At 44.5% G+C, this 19414-nt stretch overlaps 1 protein-coding gene across 2 annotated transcripts in view; it reads right to left on the bottom strand.

Moving 5' to 3' along the window:
• LOC121586474 (tenascin-X) overlaps nt 1-18456 on the bottom strand; it is a 30369-nt gene extending 11913 nt beyond the window's left edge. For both annotated transcript variants that reach the window (XM_045226370.1, XM_045226371.1), the window contains exons 1-5: nt 18382-18456; nt 15321-15968; nt 11239-12048; nt 10501-10616; nt 61-214 (exon numbers count right to left, since the gene is read on the bottom strand). In XM_045226370.1, coding sequence (XP_045082305.1) covers nt 61-214; nt 10501-10616; nt 11239-12048; nt 15321-15714 — 1474 coding nt within the window. In that variant the 5' untranslated portion in view covers nt 15715-15968; nt 18382-18456. The remainder of the gene's footprint in view (nt 1-60; nt 215-10500; nt 10617-11238; nt 12049-15320; nt 15969-18381) is intronic.
• Nucleotides 18457-19414: the final 958 nt, after the last annotated feature.

Here is a 19414-nt window from a genome sequence, read left to right as displayed (position 1 = left end):
ATCAATAATGGAAGTAGAAAATGATAATAAGGAGATACAAAATGGGGTTTCCTGACTCACGGGTGGTGAATTCTGCTGTGCTCTCAGCGCCCATTCTCCCATCTATTTCTCCCTTGATTGTCACTGTGTACTCTTGCCCGGCCGCCAGGCCTGATTGGGTGTAGGCCGTGAGCTTGCCTCCAACTTGAGATGTTATCTGTTGATCGCCCTCTTTCTGTGTGGCACAGAAAATGATAAGGTCAATGTTAGAACAGATATCAAGAGGATTAATACGCCCTTTTGGCTTACTGGTATTTCAGTTAATTTGTAATGCTAGTCAGAACCTGTTAAAGATGATATAGAATGGGTGCATGTATGCTTACCAGCAGGGGGAGTAGGCTAACTTACAAATTCTGTCATGCCGAAGCCTATATTCAGATATTTTGTAAACATCAACCGAGCCTACTCTCTAAATTAGTAACTGGACTCATATTTATTGTCCACAGTGGGCCTTAAAATCACATTACTACACCACTCAACAGCTATGCAGTAAAACATCATCAGACAATATAGAAACATTATGTCTCTGTTGGAAATGAACGTGGGTGGGTAGTTTCATTATTTTCTTGGCACTGAGGTGAACAGTTCCAATTATGTAATAGTAGTATTGTGAAAGTAATTAATTATTAACATATAGGGGAAATCCAGTAGATCACAAAGCTTTGAGAAATGTTGTCATCCTTTCACGTTCCAACTCTCACAATTTCCTTAATTGATATGTGATAATTTGAGAATTATGGGGGTGTTCTCCAAGTTTTTCTCCATTGTGTAATATATTCTCTCATATGGGAAATGGGGCCCAGCTGGGTTGCCAGGTTGCCCAGCGTTGATCTACAGTGTGCGTATGTCATATGCCTCTAGTTTTGAGTGTGTCGTTGTGCTTTATCTTGCACAATGTGGGGTTTGTGTCCTGTTTAGTCTACGTGTGTTGTTTATCTGTAAACATGAGAGATTAATGTGTATCTCCCTCATTCACTCTCTTCCGCTGTGTCACAGCTGCCGACCAGTGAAGTCATTTCTCTGGCCAGGGCCATGTTTTTGACAGTGTTTACGGCTGCCCCAGCAACAAGCATCCCACATCTGCATCTTTTCTTCTCCCTTGCTGCCCACTCTCTCTATCTCCCATTATCCTTCCCTTTCCCTAACTATTGTTGCTATGACTTTCTCCTTTGACTCGCCTATGACTTTCATCCCTAGTTTTACTTATTCCCTTTACAAGGATGTCCTCCCTTCCTCCATATTTCTTCTCACACCTACCCCTGTCATGTATGTAAAATAGGCTGTTTCCGCTGTTGTTGTTTTGCGATGAGTTTTTGGAATGCATCCTAGTGCTGATGCTGTGGCCAAACTTCACTCTACTAACCTACAATAGCCTCTATTATTTTTTATATATTTTTTCTCTATATTTTTTTGTCTGGAACCCGTTTATGAAGAATAACAATCTCATTCACTCATTGAAATAGTTCCATTAAGGAGGAAAAAGAGGGTTGTTTCATCTTTGTACCATTTCCCTACCTTTTCCAATGGTCCTTTTGGTTGTCATTAAGATGCCTCTCTTTGTTTCAGTGTTGTAGATGAGACTTTTAAGGACATGGATACAGCTTCTATAGAGTGCTTGTGTCTACTGTAATAGCAAGGTCCAACAACATGTGAATGATGAGTACCAATCCAGTTTGTCATTGTGTACATCTAACATCACCCCTCTGTGCAGATTGGGAGCATATGTTTTATTAAAGGTACAATGCAGCCGGTTTTTTCTTCTTCTATCAAATCATTTCTGGATAACAATGTAGTACCTTTCCTTGATTATTTTCAATTAAAATGGTTAAAAATAAACAAAAATTGCTTCTTAGCAACAAGCAATTTCTCAAGCAAGAATTTTGCTAAGACTGTCTAGGAGTGGTCTGAGTGGGGAGGGGAACATTTAAAACTAGCTGTTATTGGCAGAGAGGTTTGGAACTCTATTTCTTATTGGTATATTAACTAATTTATCACCCGGTGATGTCACCACAACTCCATCTCACCAAAACAGGCTACAATTTCAGGCAATCTTTTCAACTAGCTCTTACACTAAAAGGGCATTATCATCATTTTCTAAATTGCACAACATTTTTCCAACCTCATAGTGTTGATATATATATACAACACAGGAAAATCAAGTTTTTGACTGCACTGGGCCTTAAAGGCACAATTACAGTGGGAGACCTGAAAGTGAAAAGTTGCACACATGGCCCGGATATTGTATTAGATCATAGCAATGTATGTTGTTTTTATACTTAGTTTCCAGGCTACTGTATGTTAACTGAACTTGAACTTAATAGGAAGTTATTCTGTAGTGCAAATCAGTGAAACACTAACATCCTATACTCAAAACAAAGAGTACAAAGGCAGCTTTGAATAAAATTGGTAGCATATGTCTCTGTGAATTACCTTTTGATATTGGAAACTGGATTTTATCTTTTGAATCCACTGATTGATACCATGAGCTGCTGAACAAATGTAATACAATACACTTATGTAATGTTATTAAGTCCTGTTATGTTCAACAGAAATCCAGATCAGTATGTCAGTCATATGTTTTACATTTTATGTAATGCTTTTATATTAATTATATTATTATTATTATTTTTTATTATATCCTCCGTTCTGTGGTTACTATGGCTGTGAATCCAACCGTATAAGTTGAACCAGTATATAAGTATATGTCACGCCCTGGCTCTGGGGACACTGTTATGTTGAGCCAGGGTGTGTAGATCTATGTATTCTATTTCTATGTTGGGAGTTCTAGTTGGTTTATTTCTATGTTGGCCTGAGTGACTCCCAATCAGAGGCAACGAGTGTCAGCTGTGGCTGGTTGTCTCTGATTGGGAGCCATATTTAAACTGTCTGTTTTTCCCGTTGTGTTTGTGGGTTCTTGTTCTAGTTGGTTTGTGTTAGACCGTTGACTGTCATGTTATCGTTTTTGTTCGTGTTATCCTTCAGTGGTAATAAATATGTTTGCATTCAACGCTGCGCATTGGTCCTCTGTTCCCGATGATCGTGACAGAAGAACCCACCAAAACTGGACCAAGCAGCGTGTCCAGGAGCCATCGCCAGGGGAATCACTAGCAGATCTCCGTGGCAACCTCAACTGGGTCAAGCCTAGTGAGGAGCAGAGAGGGTGGACTTGGGAACAGTGGAGGAAGAGCTTCGACTGGGTCAAGCCCAATGAGGAGCTGAATGGCGGGAGTTGGAAGCAGAAGAGCGAGAGTTGGGCAAGAATTATAGAGGCCTGGCCCACGGGGGAAAGAGAACCCCAGAACATTTTTAGGGGGGGGCTCACGACGTCGGGGCAGCAGGAGGCCGCGATAGAGCGGTCCAGCGGGTTGGCAGAGGAGGCCGCCAGGTTACGGGGGCCACTGGTCGAAGAGGGGATGGAAGGTGTAGAGGCACGGCGAGAGGTACTGGGGTGTGTTACCAGTCCGGTCCGGCCCGTTCCAGATCCCGGTGTAGGGCCAGTGGTGTGTGTCCCCAGTACGGTCCGGTCTGTTCCTGCTCCCCGCACCAAGTGTACAGTGCGCGTCGCCAGCCCAGCCCGGCCTGTTCCTGCTCCCTGCACCAAGCCTATGGTGCGCGTCGCCAGCCCGGTCCGGCCTGTTCCTGCCACTCGCACCAAGCCAGGGGTGCGAGTCGTCAGCCCGGTCCAGCCCGTTCCTGCTCCACGCACCAAGCCAGGGGTGCGTATCGTCAGCCCGGTCCGGCCCGTTCCTGCTCCACGCACCAAGCCAGGGGTGCGTATCGTCAGCCCGGTCCGGCCCGTTGCTGCTCCACGCACCAAGCCAGGGGTGCGCATCGTCAGCCCGGTCCGGTCCGCTCCTGCTTCCCGCACCAAGCCAATGGTGCGCGTCGCCAGCCCGGTTCGGCCCGCTCCTGCTCCTCACACCAAGCCAGTGGTGTGCGTCGTCAGCCCGGTCCAGTCCGCTCCTGCTTCCCGCACCAAGCCAATGGTGCGCGTCGCCAGCCCGGTTCGGCCCGCTCCTGCTCCTCACACCAAGCCAGTGGTGTGCGTCGTCAGTCCAGCACGGCCCGTGCCTGTTCTCCACACCAAGCCAGTGGTGGGCGTCGTCAGTCCAGCACGGCCCGTGCCTGTTCCACTGGTGCCTGGTCCGGCACCGGTCAGATGCGTTACGCCGGAGCTAGAGCAATCCGCTCCATCAGTGTGCAGTCCAGCTCCGGCCAGCGGGGCCAGACCGGACCAGGGGTACTTTGGGGGGTTGGAGAGGGAGTGGGGATCAGGCCCGGAGCCGGATCCGCCGCCAAGGCGGAGTGCCCACCCGGTCCCTCCCCTGTGGTATTTAGTTGGCGCGGTCGGAGTCCGCGCCTTTAGGGGGGGGTACTGTCACGCCCTGGCTCTGGGGACACTGTTATGTTGAGCCAGGGTGTGTAGATCTATGTATTCTATTTCTATGTTGGGAGTTCTAGTTGGTTTATTTCTATGTTGGCCTGAGTGACTCCCAATCAGAGGCAACGAGTGTCAGCTGTGGCTGGTTGTCTCTGATTGGGAGCCATATTTAAACTGTCTGTTTTTCCCGTTGTGTTTGTGGGTTCTTGTTCTAGTTGGTTTGTGTTAGACCGTTGACTGTCACGTTATCGTTTTTGTTCGTGTTATCCTTCAGTGGTAATAAATATGTTTGCATTCAACGCTGCGCATTGGTCCTCTGTTCCCGACGATCGTGACAGTATATCAGTTGAACCAGTAAAAGCAAACCAGTATTTACTGAAGTGACAGTTAGTTAACGCCAAACATCATTAAACAGAAACTGGCAAAATGTCCACTGCTATTTATTTTGGCAAAACGTTTGCATATCTGCACATTTACAGGATCTATAAACCTTGTTATGTACTCCAACAGTTCACTAAAGGGTTTTGCTCAGTGAAACAATTGTTTTGCCATTTGAAAGTCTTTAAAGGCTGAGTGAAATTAATGACTGAATTTAAATTGAAAAACACAGTAATTGTGAGTTAAGAGGGATTGAGAGTCATCTGTTTCTGACATGGTCTGAGGCTCCCCTGCCAGTAACTGTTGAATATGGACTCATCTTTCAGTTGTGTGATGGACCTCTGCTGCTCAGCTGTCAAACTGTGGTGTGTTACTGTTCTCAAGATCAATCTTTGGATTGATTTATTTGGCATAGAAAACAAAGGGCTCTATTCAGTCCGTATCGCGGAAGTTCAGCGTTACAGCGTGATTGAAATTTAAAGGCAATGTTCCGGTGTTAGCGGAGACAGCATTCACGGTAGAAGCTATATATATCTTCTCAATCTGAAATTACCTTTAAATTACCTTACATATTATCCACCAACGGCAAATAAGGGCAGGCAAATGTAGCACTTACAGTTGAAGTCGGAAATGTACATACACTTAGGTTGGAGTCATTAAAACTTGTTTTACCACTCCACAAATGTCTTGTTAACAAACTATAGTTTTGGCAAGTCGGTTAGGACATCTCCTTGGTGCATGACACAAGTAATTTTTCCAACAATTGTTTACAGACAGATAATTTCACTTATAATTCACTGTATCACAATTCCAGTGGGTCAGAAGTTTACATACACTAAATTGACTGTGTCTTTAAAAAGCTTGGAATAGTCCAGAAAAGGATGTCATGGCTTTAGAAGCTTCTGATCGGCTAATTGACATCATTTCAGTCAATTGGAGGTGTACCCGTGGATGTATTTCAAGGCCTACCTTCAATCTCAGTGCCTCTTTGCTTGACATCATGGGAAAATCAAAAGAAATCAGCCAAGACCTCAGAAAATAAATTGTAGACCTCCACAAGTCTGGTTCTTCCTTGGGAGCAATTTCCAAATGCCTGAAGGTACCACGTTCATCTGTACAAACTATAGTACGCAAGTATAAACACCATGGGACCACGCAGCCATCATACTGCTCAGGAAGGAGACGCGTTCTGTCTCCTAGAGATGAACGTACTTTGGTGCGAAAAGTGCAAATCAATCCCAGAACAACAGCATAGGACCTTGTGAAGATGCTGGAGGAAACAGGTACAAAAGTATCTATATCCACAGTAAAACGAGTCCTATATCGACATAACCTGAAAGGCCGCTCAGCAAGGAAGAAGCCACTGCTCCAAAACCGCCATAAAAAAGCCAGACTACGGTTTGCAACTGCACATGGGGACAAAGATCGTACTTTTTGGAGAAATGTCCTCTGGTCTGATGAAACAAAAATAGAACTGTTTGGCCATAATGACCACCGTTATGTTTGGAGGAAAAAGGTGGTTGCTTGCAAGCCGAAGAACACCATCCCAACCGTGAAGCACGGGGGTGGCAGCAACATGCTGTGGGGGTGCTTTGCTGCAGGAGGGACTGGTGCACTTCACAAAATAGATAGCATCATGAGGAAGGAAAATTATGTGGATATATTGAAGCAACATCTCAAGACATCAGTCAGGAAGTTAAAGCTTGGTCGCAAATAGGTCTTCCAAATGGACTTCCAAAGTTGTGGCAAAATGGCTTAAGGACAACAAAGTCAAGGTATTGGAATGGCCATCACAAAGTCCTGACCTCAATCCAATATAAAATGTGTGGGCAGAACTGAAAAAGCGTGTGCGAGCAAGGAGGCCTACAAACCTGACTCAGTTACACCACCTCTGTCAGGAGGAATGGGCCAAAATTCACAAAACCTATTGTGGGAAGCTTGTGGAAGGCTACCCGAAACCTTTTACCCAAGTTAAACAATTTAAAGGCAATGCTACCAAATACTAATTAAGTGTATGTAAACTTCTGACCCACTGGAAATGTGATGAAAGAAATAAAAGCTGAAATAAATAATTATCTCTACTATTATTCTGACATTTCACATTCTTAAAATAAAGTGGTGATCCTAACTGACCTAAAACAGGGAATTTAAACTAGGATTAAATGTCAGGAATTGTGAAAAACTGAGTTTAAATGTATTTGGCTAAGGTGTATGTAAACTTCCGACTTCAACTGTACGTACTCAGAGCATGCACTGACCAGCTGGTAAGTGTCTTCACTGACATTTTCAACCTCTCCCTGACACAGTCTGTAATACCTACATGTTTCAAGCAGACCACCATAGTCCCTGTGCCCAAGAACGCCAAGGTAACCTGTCTAAATGAATATCGCCCCGTAGCACACACATCTGTAGATATTAAATTCTTTGAAAGGCTGGTCATGGCTCACATCAAAACCATCATCCCAGACACCCTAGACCCACTCCAATTCGCATACCGCCCCAAGAGATCCACAGATGACACAATCTCTATTGCACTCCACATTGCCCTCTCCCACTTGGACAGGAGGAACACCTACGTGAGAATGCTGTTCATTGACTGTAGCTCAGGGTTTAATACCATAGTGCCCTCCAAGCTAATCACTAAGCTCAGGACCCTGGGACTGAACACCTCCCCTCTGCAATCGGATCCTGGACTTCCTGACGGGCTGCCCCCAGGTGGTGAGGGTAGGCAACAACACATTCGCCAAGCTGACCCTCAAGACGGGGGCCCCTCAGGAGTGCGTGCTTAGTCCCCTCCTGTACTCCCTGTTCACCCATGACTGCGTGGCAGCACACGATATCAACACCATCATTAAGTTTGCTGACAACACAACAGTGGTTGGCCTGATCATCGACAACGTTAAGACGGCCTATAGGGAGGAGGTCAGTGACCTGTCAAAGTGGTGCCAGGACAACAACCTGTCCCTAAATGACAGCAAGGCAAAGGAAACGGAGGGCTGCACACGACCCTATCCACAACGACGGGGCTGTAGTGGAGCGGGTCGAGAGCTTCAAGTTCCTCGGTGTCCACATTACTAAGGAATTATCATGGTCCACACACACACCAACACAGTTGTGAAGAAGGCACAACAATGCCTCTTCCCCCTCAGGAGGCTGAAAAGATTCGGCATGGGCCCTGAGATCCTCAAAAGTTTTACAGCTGCACCATTGAGAGCATCTTGACTGGCTGCATCACCACTTGGTATGGCAACTGCTTGGCATCCGACCGCAAGGCGCTACAGAAGGTAGTGCGTACGGCCCAGTACATCACTGGGGCCGAGCTCCCTGCCATCCAGGACCTCTATACCAGGTGGTGTCAGAGGAAGGCCCTAAAAATTGTCAAAGACTCCAGCCACCTAAGTCATAGACTGTTCTCTCTGCTACCGCACGGCAAGCGGTACCGATGCACCAAGTCTGGAACCAACAGGACCCTGAACAGCTTCTACCCCCAAGCCATAAGACTGCTAAATAGCTAGTCCGGGTAGATATTGGTTAACTATATAACTATCTGCATTGACCCTTTTTGCACTCTCTTTTGACTCGTCACATTGAAAAGTATTCACACCCCTTTACTTTTTCCACATTTTGTGTTACAGCCTGAATTTAAAATTGATTACATTGAGATGTTGTGCCACTGATCTACACACAATACCCCATAATGTCAAAGTGGAATTGTGTTTGTAGAACATTTTAGAAATTTATAAAAAATTAAAAGCTGAAATATCTTGAGTCAAATAAGTATTCAACCCCTTTGTTACGGCAAGCCTAAATAAGTTCAGGAGTAAGAGTTTGCTTAACAAGTCACATAATTAGTTGCATGGACTCACTGTGTGCTGTAATAGTGTCTAACATGACATTTGAATGCCTATCTACCTAATCTCTGTACCCCACACATACAATTATCTATAAGGTCCCTCAGTCGAGCAGTGAATTCCAAACACAAATTCAACTACAAAGACCAGGGAGGTTTTCCAATGCCTAGCAAAGAAGGGCACCTATTGGTAGAAACAAACAGACATTGAATATCCCTTTGAGCATGGTGAAGTAATTAATTACACTTTAGTTGGTGTATCAATACACCCAGTCAATACAAAGATACAGGCATCAGAGAGGAAGGAAACTGCTCAGGGATTTCACCATGAGGCCAATGGTGACATTAAAACAGTTACACAGTTGTCTGTGATTAGAGAAAACTGATGATGGATCAACAACATTGTAGTTACTCCATAATACTAACTTAATTGATAGAGTGAAAAGAAGGAAGCCTGTACAGAATACAAATATTCCAAAACATGCATCTTGTTTGCAACAAGGCACTAAAGTAATAATGCAAAAAATGTGGCAAAGCAATTCACTTTTTGTCCTGAATACAAAGTGTTATGTTTGTGGCAAATCCAATACAACACATTACTGAGTACCACTCTCCATTTTTTCAAGCATATTGGTGGCTGCGTCATGTTATGGGTATGCTTGTAATCGTTAAGGACTGGGGAGTTTTTCAGGATAAAAAAATTAATGGAATTGAGCTATGCATAGGCACAATCCTAGAGAAAACCCTGGTTCAGTCTGCTTTCCACCATTCACTGGGAGATGAAGTCACCTTTCAGCACGACAGTAACCTAAAACACAAGGCCAAATCTACACCGGAGTTGCTTACCAAGAAGACAGTGAATGTTCTTGGGTGGCCGAGTTACAATTTTGACTTAAATCTACTTAAAAATCTATGTCAAGACCTGAAAATGGTCGTCTAGCAATGATCAGCAACCAATTTGACAGACCTTGAAGAATTTTGAAAACAATGGGCAAATGTAACGTAACAAAATGTGGTAAAAGGGAAGGGGTCTGAATACTTTCCGAATGCACTGTGCCTTCAGAAAGTATTCATACCCCTTGACTTATTCCACATGTTGTTGTGTTACAGCCTGAATTCAAAATGGATTACATTGATATTTTTTCTCTCACCCATATACACACACAATACCCCATAATGACAAAGTGAAAACATTATGGGGTATTGTGTGCAGATTGATGAGGGGGAAAAAACAATTTAATCAATTTTAGAACAAGGCTGTAACGTAACAAAATGTGGAAAAAGTAAAGGGGTCTGAACACTTTCCGAATGCACTGTACATATCTACCTCAAATTATCTCATACCCCTGCACACCGACTCGGTACTGGTACCCCATGTATATAACCAAGTTATCTTTACTCATAGTGTATTTATTCCTTGTGTTATTTTTTAAATATTATTTCTCTTTTTTTCTCTCACAAAGCATGTGACATTATTTGATTTGAAGCCAAAGGAGTCAATGTCTTTTTCCATGGGAGGTTTTTATTTACAGTATGCCACCATTGAATTCCCTTGGGCTTTCAGGGACATTGTAGGCAAACGTTTTGGGGATTTGTCATGGAAATAACGCACCACCATGACCTTTTCAACATTTGCCCCCAAAACAAGTCTTAAAACCTGGAATGAGAACCGGGCTTCGTGCCATGAGAGCAGCCTTCTGTTCATTTTGGTGACTGTTCATTCTCAGCAAATACATCTGTTGTCTAACAGTTGTTTCTCAAGTTCAGTTTACTTTGTGCTTTATTTAGGACCCAGATTCACAACTCACAACTTCATAAGAACTTGTGAGTAGGGTGTGTAGGGTGTTGTTACCTGGCTGGTGAAGGTGACGTGGTAGGTGTCATACTGGACTGGAGGTGGGGTCCAGAAGAGGGTGACAGAGGAGTCAGTGATGTCCTTAGTGTTGAGCTGGGACACACCAGACATTGCTGGAGACGGGGGGGGTTAGATGCTTAGTTTCAGTCATTCAAGCCAACAATGTCATGCAATGTTTCCTTGCATTAGCTAAAGTGATTTACCATGGAATTGATTTTAAAGGCAATAAGGCATCCTTTTGTCACCTTTCCCCCATTTAACTGTAAAGTCAATGTAAAATACAGAGTCCTATTTTTCCTAAGAAGTCAAAGTCCATTAGTCAACTTGTGTAAGCACCTCAAGCTGCAACGTATGGTAGAGGTCTACATACAGTACTTGAAAGCATAATGTGGCACATATAACAGTATGTGGAATTGGATAGAAGGGAATACTATATTTACCAGATGCTCTTATCCAGAGCGATTCACAGGAGTAATTAGGGTTAAGTGCCTTGCTCAAGGGCACATCGGCAGGTTTTCACCTAGTCAGCTCGGGGATCCGAACCAGCGACCTTGCGGTTACTGGCCCAACGCTTTTAACCGCTAGGCTACCTGCCGCCCTATATTCCACACTGACTGTACAGTATGATATATTAGCACTGCCATGTGGCTAATACAGTGTGCACTCTGTTTCACTGGACAATATAAAAGCCAATTGCAGCCGAGAGTGTTTTATGGAGAATATTTGGAGACTCACCTGTGCCACAGTCAGCTCCAGTGAACCCAGCTTCACACTGGCTGCAGTCCGGGGCGGCGAAACCACGGCGGCACACACACCTCCCCTTCACGCAGCGCCCTTTGTTGCTGCAGTTATCGGGACAGCCCTTAGCGGTGCAGTCCTGCCCAGTGAAGCCCACTTCACACACGCACTTCCCATTCACGCACCTTCCCTTGTTGCTGCAGTTATTGGGACATGCTTTGGCGGAACAGTCCGGCCCCGTAAAGCCGCTGTCGCAGACACACTGGCCGTTCACACACTTTCCACGGTTGCTGCAGTTGCCAGGGCAAGACTTGGTAGAACAGTCTGGCCCTGTAAAACCGCTATCACACACACACTTGCCATTCACACACTTCCCCCCGTTGTTACAGTTTCCAGGGCATGCTTTGGTGGAGCAGTCAGGGCCTGTGAAGCCATTGTTGCACACACACTGGCCGTTCTCACATCGCCCCTTGTTGTTACAGTTTCCAGGGCATGCTTTGGTGGAGCAGTCGGGGCCTGTGAAGCCATTGTTGCACACACACTGGCCGTTCACACATCGCCCCTTGTTGTTACAGTTACCAGGACAGGACTCTGAAGAGCAGTCTGGCCCTGTGAAACCTGGGTCGCACACACACTGGCCGTTCACACACGTCCCCTTGTCATTGCAGTTGTCGGGGCAGTCAGACAAATTGCAGTCGGGCCCACTGAACCCTGGGAAGCAGACACACTTGCCGTCCTCACAGCGTCCCTGGTCACTGCACTCGTTAGGACAATCGTCTCCCTCCGGCTTGATGGAGCACTCAGCGCCTAAAGAGGTGGTTTGGACAGAGACAGAGAGTAAAACGGTAAGACACTAGAGTGCAATGTTCTCGCTAAGCTGAGCATGTGCGTGGGCGCGCAGTAGCCCCGAGACTGCCACGCAGAGTATAGAAGAAATATCAGCCCACAGAGAGAAGCACGAGATTGAACTTCACTCAACTTTCTAGAGTTTTCCCTGTTAGTTAACACTATCAACGTTTCCCTTTACTGTGGCAATTGTGATCGAATCAACGCAATATTAGCCACTTTCAATGCAACGTACTAGAAAAATAATCAATGCAATATATTTTGTTGTAGGCAGAACGCACCGGAGAAGGATTCTATTGTGCACGACTCAGGCTATACTCTACACAGACCGGTGGGCATAACCAATCAGAGCTGCAGTAGGCCTATACAGTGCATTCGTAAAGTATTCAGACCCCTTGACGTTTTCCACATTTTGTTACGCTTCATCCTTATTACCCCCTATTCAATCTACACACAATAACCGATAATGACAAAGGAAAAGAAGGTTTTTTGAAATTTTTGCTGAATGTATTAAAAATATAAAACTGAAATATTACATTAACATAAGTATTCAGACCCTTTACTCATTACTTTGTTGAAGGACCTTTGGCAGTGATTACAGCCTCGAGTCTTCTTGGGTATGACGCTACAAGCTTGGCACACCTGTATTTGGGGAGTTTCTCCCATTCTTCTCTGCAGATCCTCTCAAGCTCTGTCAGGTTGGATGGGGAGCGTCGCTGCACAGCTATTTTCACGTCTCTCCAGATATGTTCGATCGGTTTCAAGTCCGGGCTCTGGCTGGGCCACTCAAGGACATTCAGAGACTTGTCCCGAAGTCACTCCTGCATTTTCTTGGCTGTGTGCTTAGGGTCGTTGTCCTGTTGGAAGGTGAACCTTTGCCCCAGTCTGAGGTCCTGAGCGCTCTGGAGCAGGTTTTCATCAAGGATCTCGCTGTACTTTGCTCCGTTCATCTTTCCCTCGATCCTGACTAGTCTCCCAGTTCCTGCCACTGAAAAACATCCCCACAAAATGATGCTGCCAGCACCATGCTTCACCGCAGGGATGGTGCCAGGTTTCTTCCAGACGTGACGCTTGGCATTCAGGCTAAAGAGTTCAATCTTGGTTTCATCAGACCAGAGAATCTTGTTTTTTATGGTCTGAGAGTCCTATAGGTGCCTTTTGGCAAACTCCAAGCAGGCTGTCATGTGCCTTTTACTGAGGAGTGGTTCTGTCTGGCCAGTCTACCATAAAGGCCTGATTGGTGGAGTGCTGCAGAGATGGTTGTCCTTCTGGAAGGTTCTCCCATCTCCACAGAGGAACTCTGGAGCTCTGTCAGAGTGACCATCTGGTTCTAGGTCACTTCCCTGAGCAAGGCCCTTCTCCCCCGATTGCTGAGTTTGGCCAGGCGGCCAGCTCTAGGAAGTGTCTTGGTGGTTCCAAACTTTTTCCATTTAAGAATGATGGAGGCCACTGTGTTCTTGGGGACCTTCAATACTGCAGAAATATTTTGGTATCCTTCCCCAGATCTGTGCCTCGACACAATCCTGTCCCGGAGCTCTACAGACAATTCCTTCGACCTCATGGCTTGGTTTTTGCTCTGACATGCACTGTCAACTGTGGGACCTTATGTAGACAGGTATGTGCCTTTCCAAATCATGTCCAATCAATTGAATTTACCACAGGTGGAGTCTAATCAAGTTGTAGAAACCAAAAATTGATGATCAATGGAAACAGGATGCACCTGAACTCAATTTTGAGTCTCATAGCAAAGGGTCTGAATACTTATGTAAATAAGGTATTTCCGGTTTTTTTTTTATACATTTGCTAAAATTTCTAAAAACCTGTTTTCGCTTTGTCATTATGGGGTATTGTGTGTAGATTGATGAGGGAAAAAATGTACTTAATCCATTTTATAATAAGGCTGTAATGCAACAAAATGTGGAAAAACTGAAGCGGTCTGAATAATTTCAGAATGCACTGTATGCAAATAGATCATTGCCATATATGGATCTGTGCCGTTTACTTTGAACTGGACTGTGTTTACAGCTGTGGTTGTGAGTAGATGCGCTTGTTTAGAGATCAAAGCAAGTGCTGCAATTAGCCACGTGTGCACATTTAGTTCACATCGTTTGCTAGTTAGTGAGTTATTAGCCCAGTTATAGGTTATTTGTAGTCAGCAATAGGGGAGTGATTGCATCCTACAAGAGCACAAAACGTGTACATTTCTAGACAGGTAAAGAGCTTTTTTTTGTCTTAAAGGGGCAGTGTTGTATTTTGAGACAGACTTGAATAAGCTAAGTAGTCAATATGCAGAGGGTAGCATAATTTGTCTGATTCTCAGTAATAATGGAATGGGAATAATAATGCATTTTATTTTGTTAAATGGTTTCTTGCATCAAACAACACAACAACATTTTCAGTCACCTCCTTGTCTGAAGGACGAGTGGATAAACAGGTTGATGTCAAGCCCTGCATGTTTTCTTCATTCAGTGTTATTCACCACACATTGGCTGCTACTCTAGGCTGAATGATAGAACAGCTATTTCTATGTTAAAATATTCTGGAATGCATTTTCTCCATTGTTTTTGATGGTAGGCCACTCTGGTAGGCCTACATTATGATCAAATAGCCACGTTAGCCTACTTGGCCACTGTTAAAACTGTAACCTAAAGCGGGTATAGCCTCAGTGTTCATAGTAAACGCGCACTGGAAGTTGCACAGAATTTTCACGATGTTCAAGTTTGCGGTCAGCAGACCTGAAATTTGCTGTGTGCTGAAAAAGATTAGAGGGAACATTGCTAGAGTGTATTGATATTTTAAACAGATTGGTGGATAAACTATCCCTGCTGTTGCTGAAAGTGCCCCACATTGAGAGAAGGGTGGAGAGCTAGATTAGGAGGATTGTCTGAGATCACATTGGGCAGAAAGTTAGAGCTGGACCCTTTACTGTATTTGCTCTGATTGGTCGAACCCGTTAGTAGAGTCCTCATTACTCATGTCAGTTAGATCATAATATGAGCATGGCTGTAGTCTGCCAGTTAAAAATGCGATCATGGTTGAGGTCAGTATTGGATCGTTTTTTATATAAATGTAAGAGCTGTGTGTGTGTGTGTGTGTGTGTGTGTGTGTGTGTGCTCAAATGAGAACCAGTTGGGTGATTCAGTGAGATGGGAGGAGCTATGAGGGGATGCCATGTAATGGTCATAACCAGACCCAGTTGATCAGTGAGTCATGTGGCAGCAGTCCTACTGTACCTTTGCTCTGCTGGGATGTGCAGCAGCCCCCCTCTGGGCCTCCACACTTCTCCCTCAGGGCAGACACCTCCTTCTCCAGCCTCTCCAGACGGTCTCGCAGGGCAGCAAACTCGGCCTCACACCCGCCTCCGCATGACCCCGGAACCAGTTTGATCCGATGGGTAAAGACTAGAGGAGAACCAGGCTCAAGGTCCAGTTCCTTGCCCTGGGTCTGACTGGAGTCCCCTTGAACACACGCCTCAGAGATCATGACTTTGATTGGCTGCCCACCACCCTCTGGCTTTGTGTTCCTGGGTGCCCTTTGACCCCCAGTCTGCAGGCTCTGGGAACCTGATAGGGTCAGGAGGGCAGGGCAGGCGAGGAGCAGGAGGAGGAAGGATGGGACTAGAGGCATTTTGGGCAGGAAGTTGCCTTCAGGTGGAGGGGAGGGCAATTGTCTTTGTTGGTTGAAGAGAAACTGATAGTAGACCACTTCAAAAAATGATTACAGTAATCAAGGAAAGGCTGGGAAGAGGGAAGCACTCTCTGCTGTGAAGGTGGCTACAAGTCACAGGTTTTTGTCATCAAGGGGTTGCTTTATTCATGTGAATCTGTAGAACTGTTGCCTCAAAGTGAAGGATATTCAAAGACTCCCTCACCACTGTATCCCTGGGAAACAAGACAGTCAAGAATAAACATTTACCTGAAGTAATGTAAGCACAACAACTATCACAGTGGCTATAGTGAGCTGGAATAGCCTTTGAGTTGTTTATGGCCCTGTCAACACAGCATGTTAGCTTGGAAAAAATGTTTGTCTAGAAGACTAATTCAATATACTCTGCGACCAGCGTTCCTATTTTCCTACGGCAACGTGGTTGTGGCACGTGTAGAACCACGGACTGGTTCTGAACAATTTGCCATTCATGAACAGCACATTAAACGGATGGGGTCATCCCCAGGCACAGTTGGTGTGGGTTAGGCTTGTGTTTGGACAGGGTAGGATGCAGGATAATGTGGTTTCCCAGTGGGACCCAATAAGGTCACTTTCCTCATTCCAGCAGGGGGTTTGGATGTAATGGTCTGACCTGGAGCCAGAGTCTCAGTCCGTGCCACGTAGGCCAGGGGCAGTGTACTCACAATCCCTCCCTTTCTCACCTGACTGAACCCTAACCAGCCTATCCTCAGTCCTTTCAGGCATTTTTCATACGTGCCGTGTATCACAATAAGGAATGCCATGGCTGCCATATCACCAGCCTAATGCCTCGACCTACTATGTGTCCAGTAACTTGTACTATGTATTTTCTAAATGAACTAGGTGAAGTCACAACCTACCTAACATCCCCAGAATTGATATGCACAAAAGTGGATAATGTTCAAATTATCTATGCACACACAGTACAGCTCAAATGACCAGAGTGGTAAAGTGTTCCTCTCAATGCATAAACCAGGCCCTTCCTTTCCCAACCAGGAAATGCAGGGCCTTTCAAGGGCAGCATAACTTCATAGCACCTAGAGAGTTGAGTGAGGGAAATAGATAAATATATGGAGATAAACAATGAGGGGGTGAAACGGTCGTAAAGGAGAATAGGAAACAAAATAGAAGCATGAAACGACAACAGGTTATTCAATTTCCGGCAGCCTGGAAAAAGCTCATAAATCGAGGCCCTCGGAAGGCAAGTATCTTGTCAGCATGAGGAGACTCACAGACACACATCACTCAGGGATAGATTCACTCAGTCCCTCAGAGCTACACTGCTTCCAATCCCGCGAGGCTATGTAGCTCAGGGTTTACAATCATATAATATTTCTGGCACGGGAATACCAAAACTTCACCACACCAGCCTTACTCACAGTCACAACATACGGCTAACATCACAGAGGGAGGGAGGTAGGAAGGAAGGAGAGGATTGAAGTGGACCTAGCTACTACAGTGATTGTTGCTACTGAGCTAGTTGACTAAACTCAACTCCATGGTGAAGGAAGTTCTGATGAACTCCACCAACGGAGTTGAACAGGGACCAGGCTTTGTGGAATTCAGATCTGACTACATCGGCCCAAGGTCAATACTTCAAAAAATGGTACTATGAAAAGCTTATCTTATATCTATGTTTTGTCTTCTGTAGTTTCGCGCCTTTCTTTGTTTACTGAAATCCCAAAAACGTGAATCAAATACAACCACCGAATGTTTGCTCATTTCTGTTTATCGAAGCCTGGTCTCTGCTCAACTCCGTTGGTGGCGTTCATCAGAAACGTCCTGAGTTTAGTCAGCTTCTACAGCGCGTACTGCCACCTCTCTGAATGATAGGCAGCATGGTGATTTTAACAGTGTAACTGGTGTTTCCAACTCTCCGTGATTTCCATCCTTGTCTGGAACTCAGTAGTAGACTCAAAGTACTGACATCATCCAACAGTTTCTTTATTAATACCTGTCACAGCTGGTAATAACTCTATAGTCACAAAAGAAAGCAATATATTTTACAGCACTTCTGTCTGCAGATATCTTAGTCAAATGCACTGTGAAGTGTTTCCAATTGCTTTGCATCCTTTTTTGGCTTCTGCACCATCTTCCCACATCCCTCCAGCTCTCTCACATTCAAGCACACTCATACACATTAAAATATACAATGAAATATCAAAGCAATTTATGCCTGTCAATACACCTTTGTAGAGTGGTTTTGGATTGTATAATGGATAGGGATGGTATGCTTTTGTATATTGGCACTAGTGACTCACTTTCTTCCATTTTAAGTCTACACAGACGCTATGAAATACATCACAGACTTGTGTAATAAAACGTTTACAGGCCAAAGTCATATGGATTTGAACCTACCTATAACATATTTAAAACCGTTCCCTCATGTAGTTATTCAGTACTTACACTAATATGCATAGCTTACAACTTCACAAATGTACATCTAGGATGCTCAGATAATAATGTACTCTGCTCTACTTTTATTCATATAACTAATAATTAATTGATTTATTCTTATTGATATGAATTAACCATCTTTGGCATTTATTGTCAATATTAATTTTAGAATAAAAGCATTGCTAATGTAAAGTACAAATGCATAGGGCTTACCTGGATACTCTGCCTCTCTCCCTGACCAATGTCTGTCAGTCAGTCCAAAGCTCCCTGCTCTTGGAAGGCTCTGATTGACTGACCATGAGAAAGGGAGGGGGAATAGGAGAGCGGGAGAGAGAAGGAAAGAGAGAGGGGAGGAGAGCAGTAACATTTTCTCATACTTCAAGAATTTTTCCTCCCTCTCTCACTTCTCTCTCTTTCTCTCTCCTCTCCCTCTTTCTCTCTGATGTAATTCTATGTGCTTTACGGCTCCCTTTTGGGCGGTGGATTTCGATGGAAAACATCTGAATTTTTAGATGTTTTGAACGACTGGGCCTAATCTTTAATATCTTTTGAACTCATCTTTTCCCTCTCCTTGGACACTTTATGGTGTTAGAGAGACATTCCTCATTATCTTCCATTTGTTCTTTTTTGGCAGTTGACGAAACCAGAATTTTTGTATCAGTCGTATTTGCTTCTTTAGACAGTACATTTGCACATAAGGCTTGTGGGTGCATCTGTGTTCAGACTTTTGCAATAGGCATTCTCGCTGTATTTTCTGTACTCTATATGGCCGTAATAAAAACAGTCATAATATATTTCATTTGTGCTGTGAATGCAATGTGGTTTTAGGCTTTAGGGGTATTGAGGGATTCTGGGAAGTGAAAATATGGAATTGTCTGATGTCTGTTGTAAGAAAACGGGATCCATCTCTAACTTGATGTATTTTATAGATGCATGGTTGAACGTATGGAAAGCTCACAGTAAAGTCAGGTCAGATGACATAAGCAGATAGCACCATCAATCGGCTATCTACCAACCCATAGCACATCCCCAACTTCATTCATTCTGTTATTCTCATAGTAAACACTCATCTCTTCCAAAAGTAGCTCACCCTAACTCGCCTAGTATCCAGCCCTACCCTCGCATAGTAGACTACACTTTTCCAACTCCAAAACCATAGAAACGCAGCCTTAGTCCCACAATAGTGCCACTCCTCATCCATCCACTCATCATTGTCCTCCATACTTTCCCACCTGCCGTATCGTCC

Source organism: Coregonus clupeaformis, chromosome 17 (genome assembly GCF_020615455.1).
Source record: "Coregonus clupeaformis isolate EN_2021a chromosome 17, ASM2061545v1, whole genome shotgun sequence".
Classification (NCBI taxonomy): Eukaryota; Metazoa; Chordata; class Actinopteri; order Salmoniformes; family Salmonidae; genus Coregonus; species Coregonus clupeaformis.
Note: the sequence above shows the minus strand (reverse complement) of the source record. Positions and strands in the feature narration are given on the sequence as shown.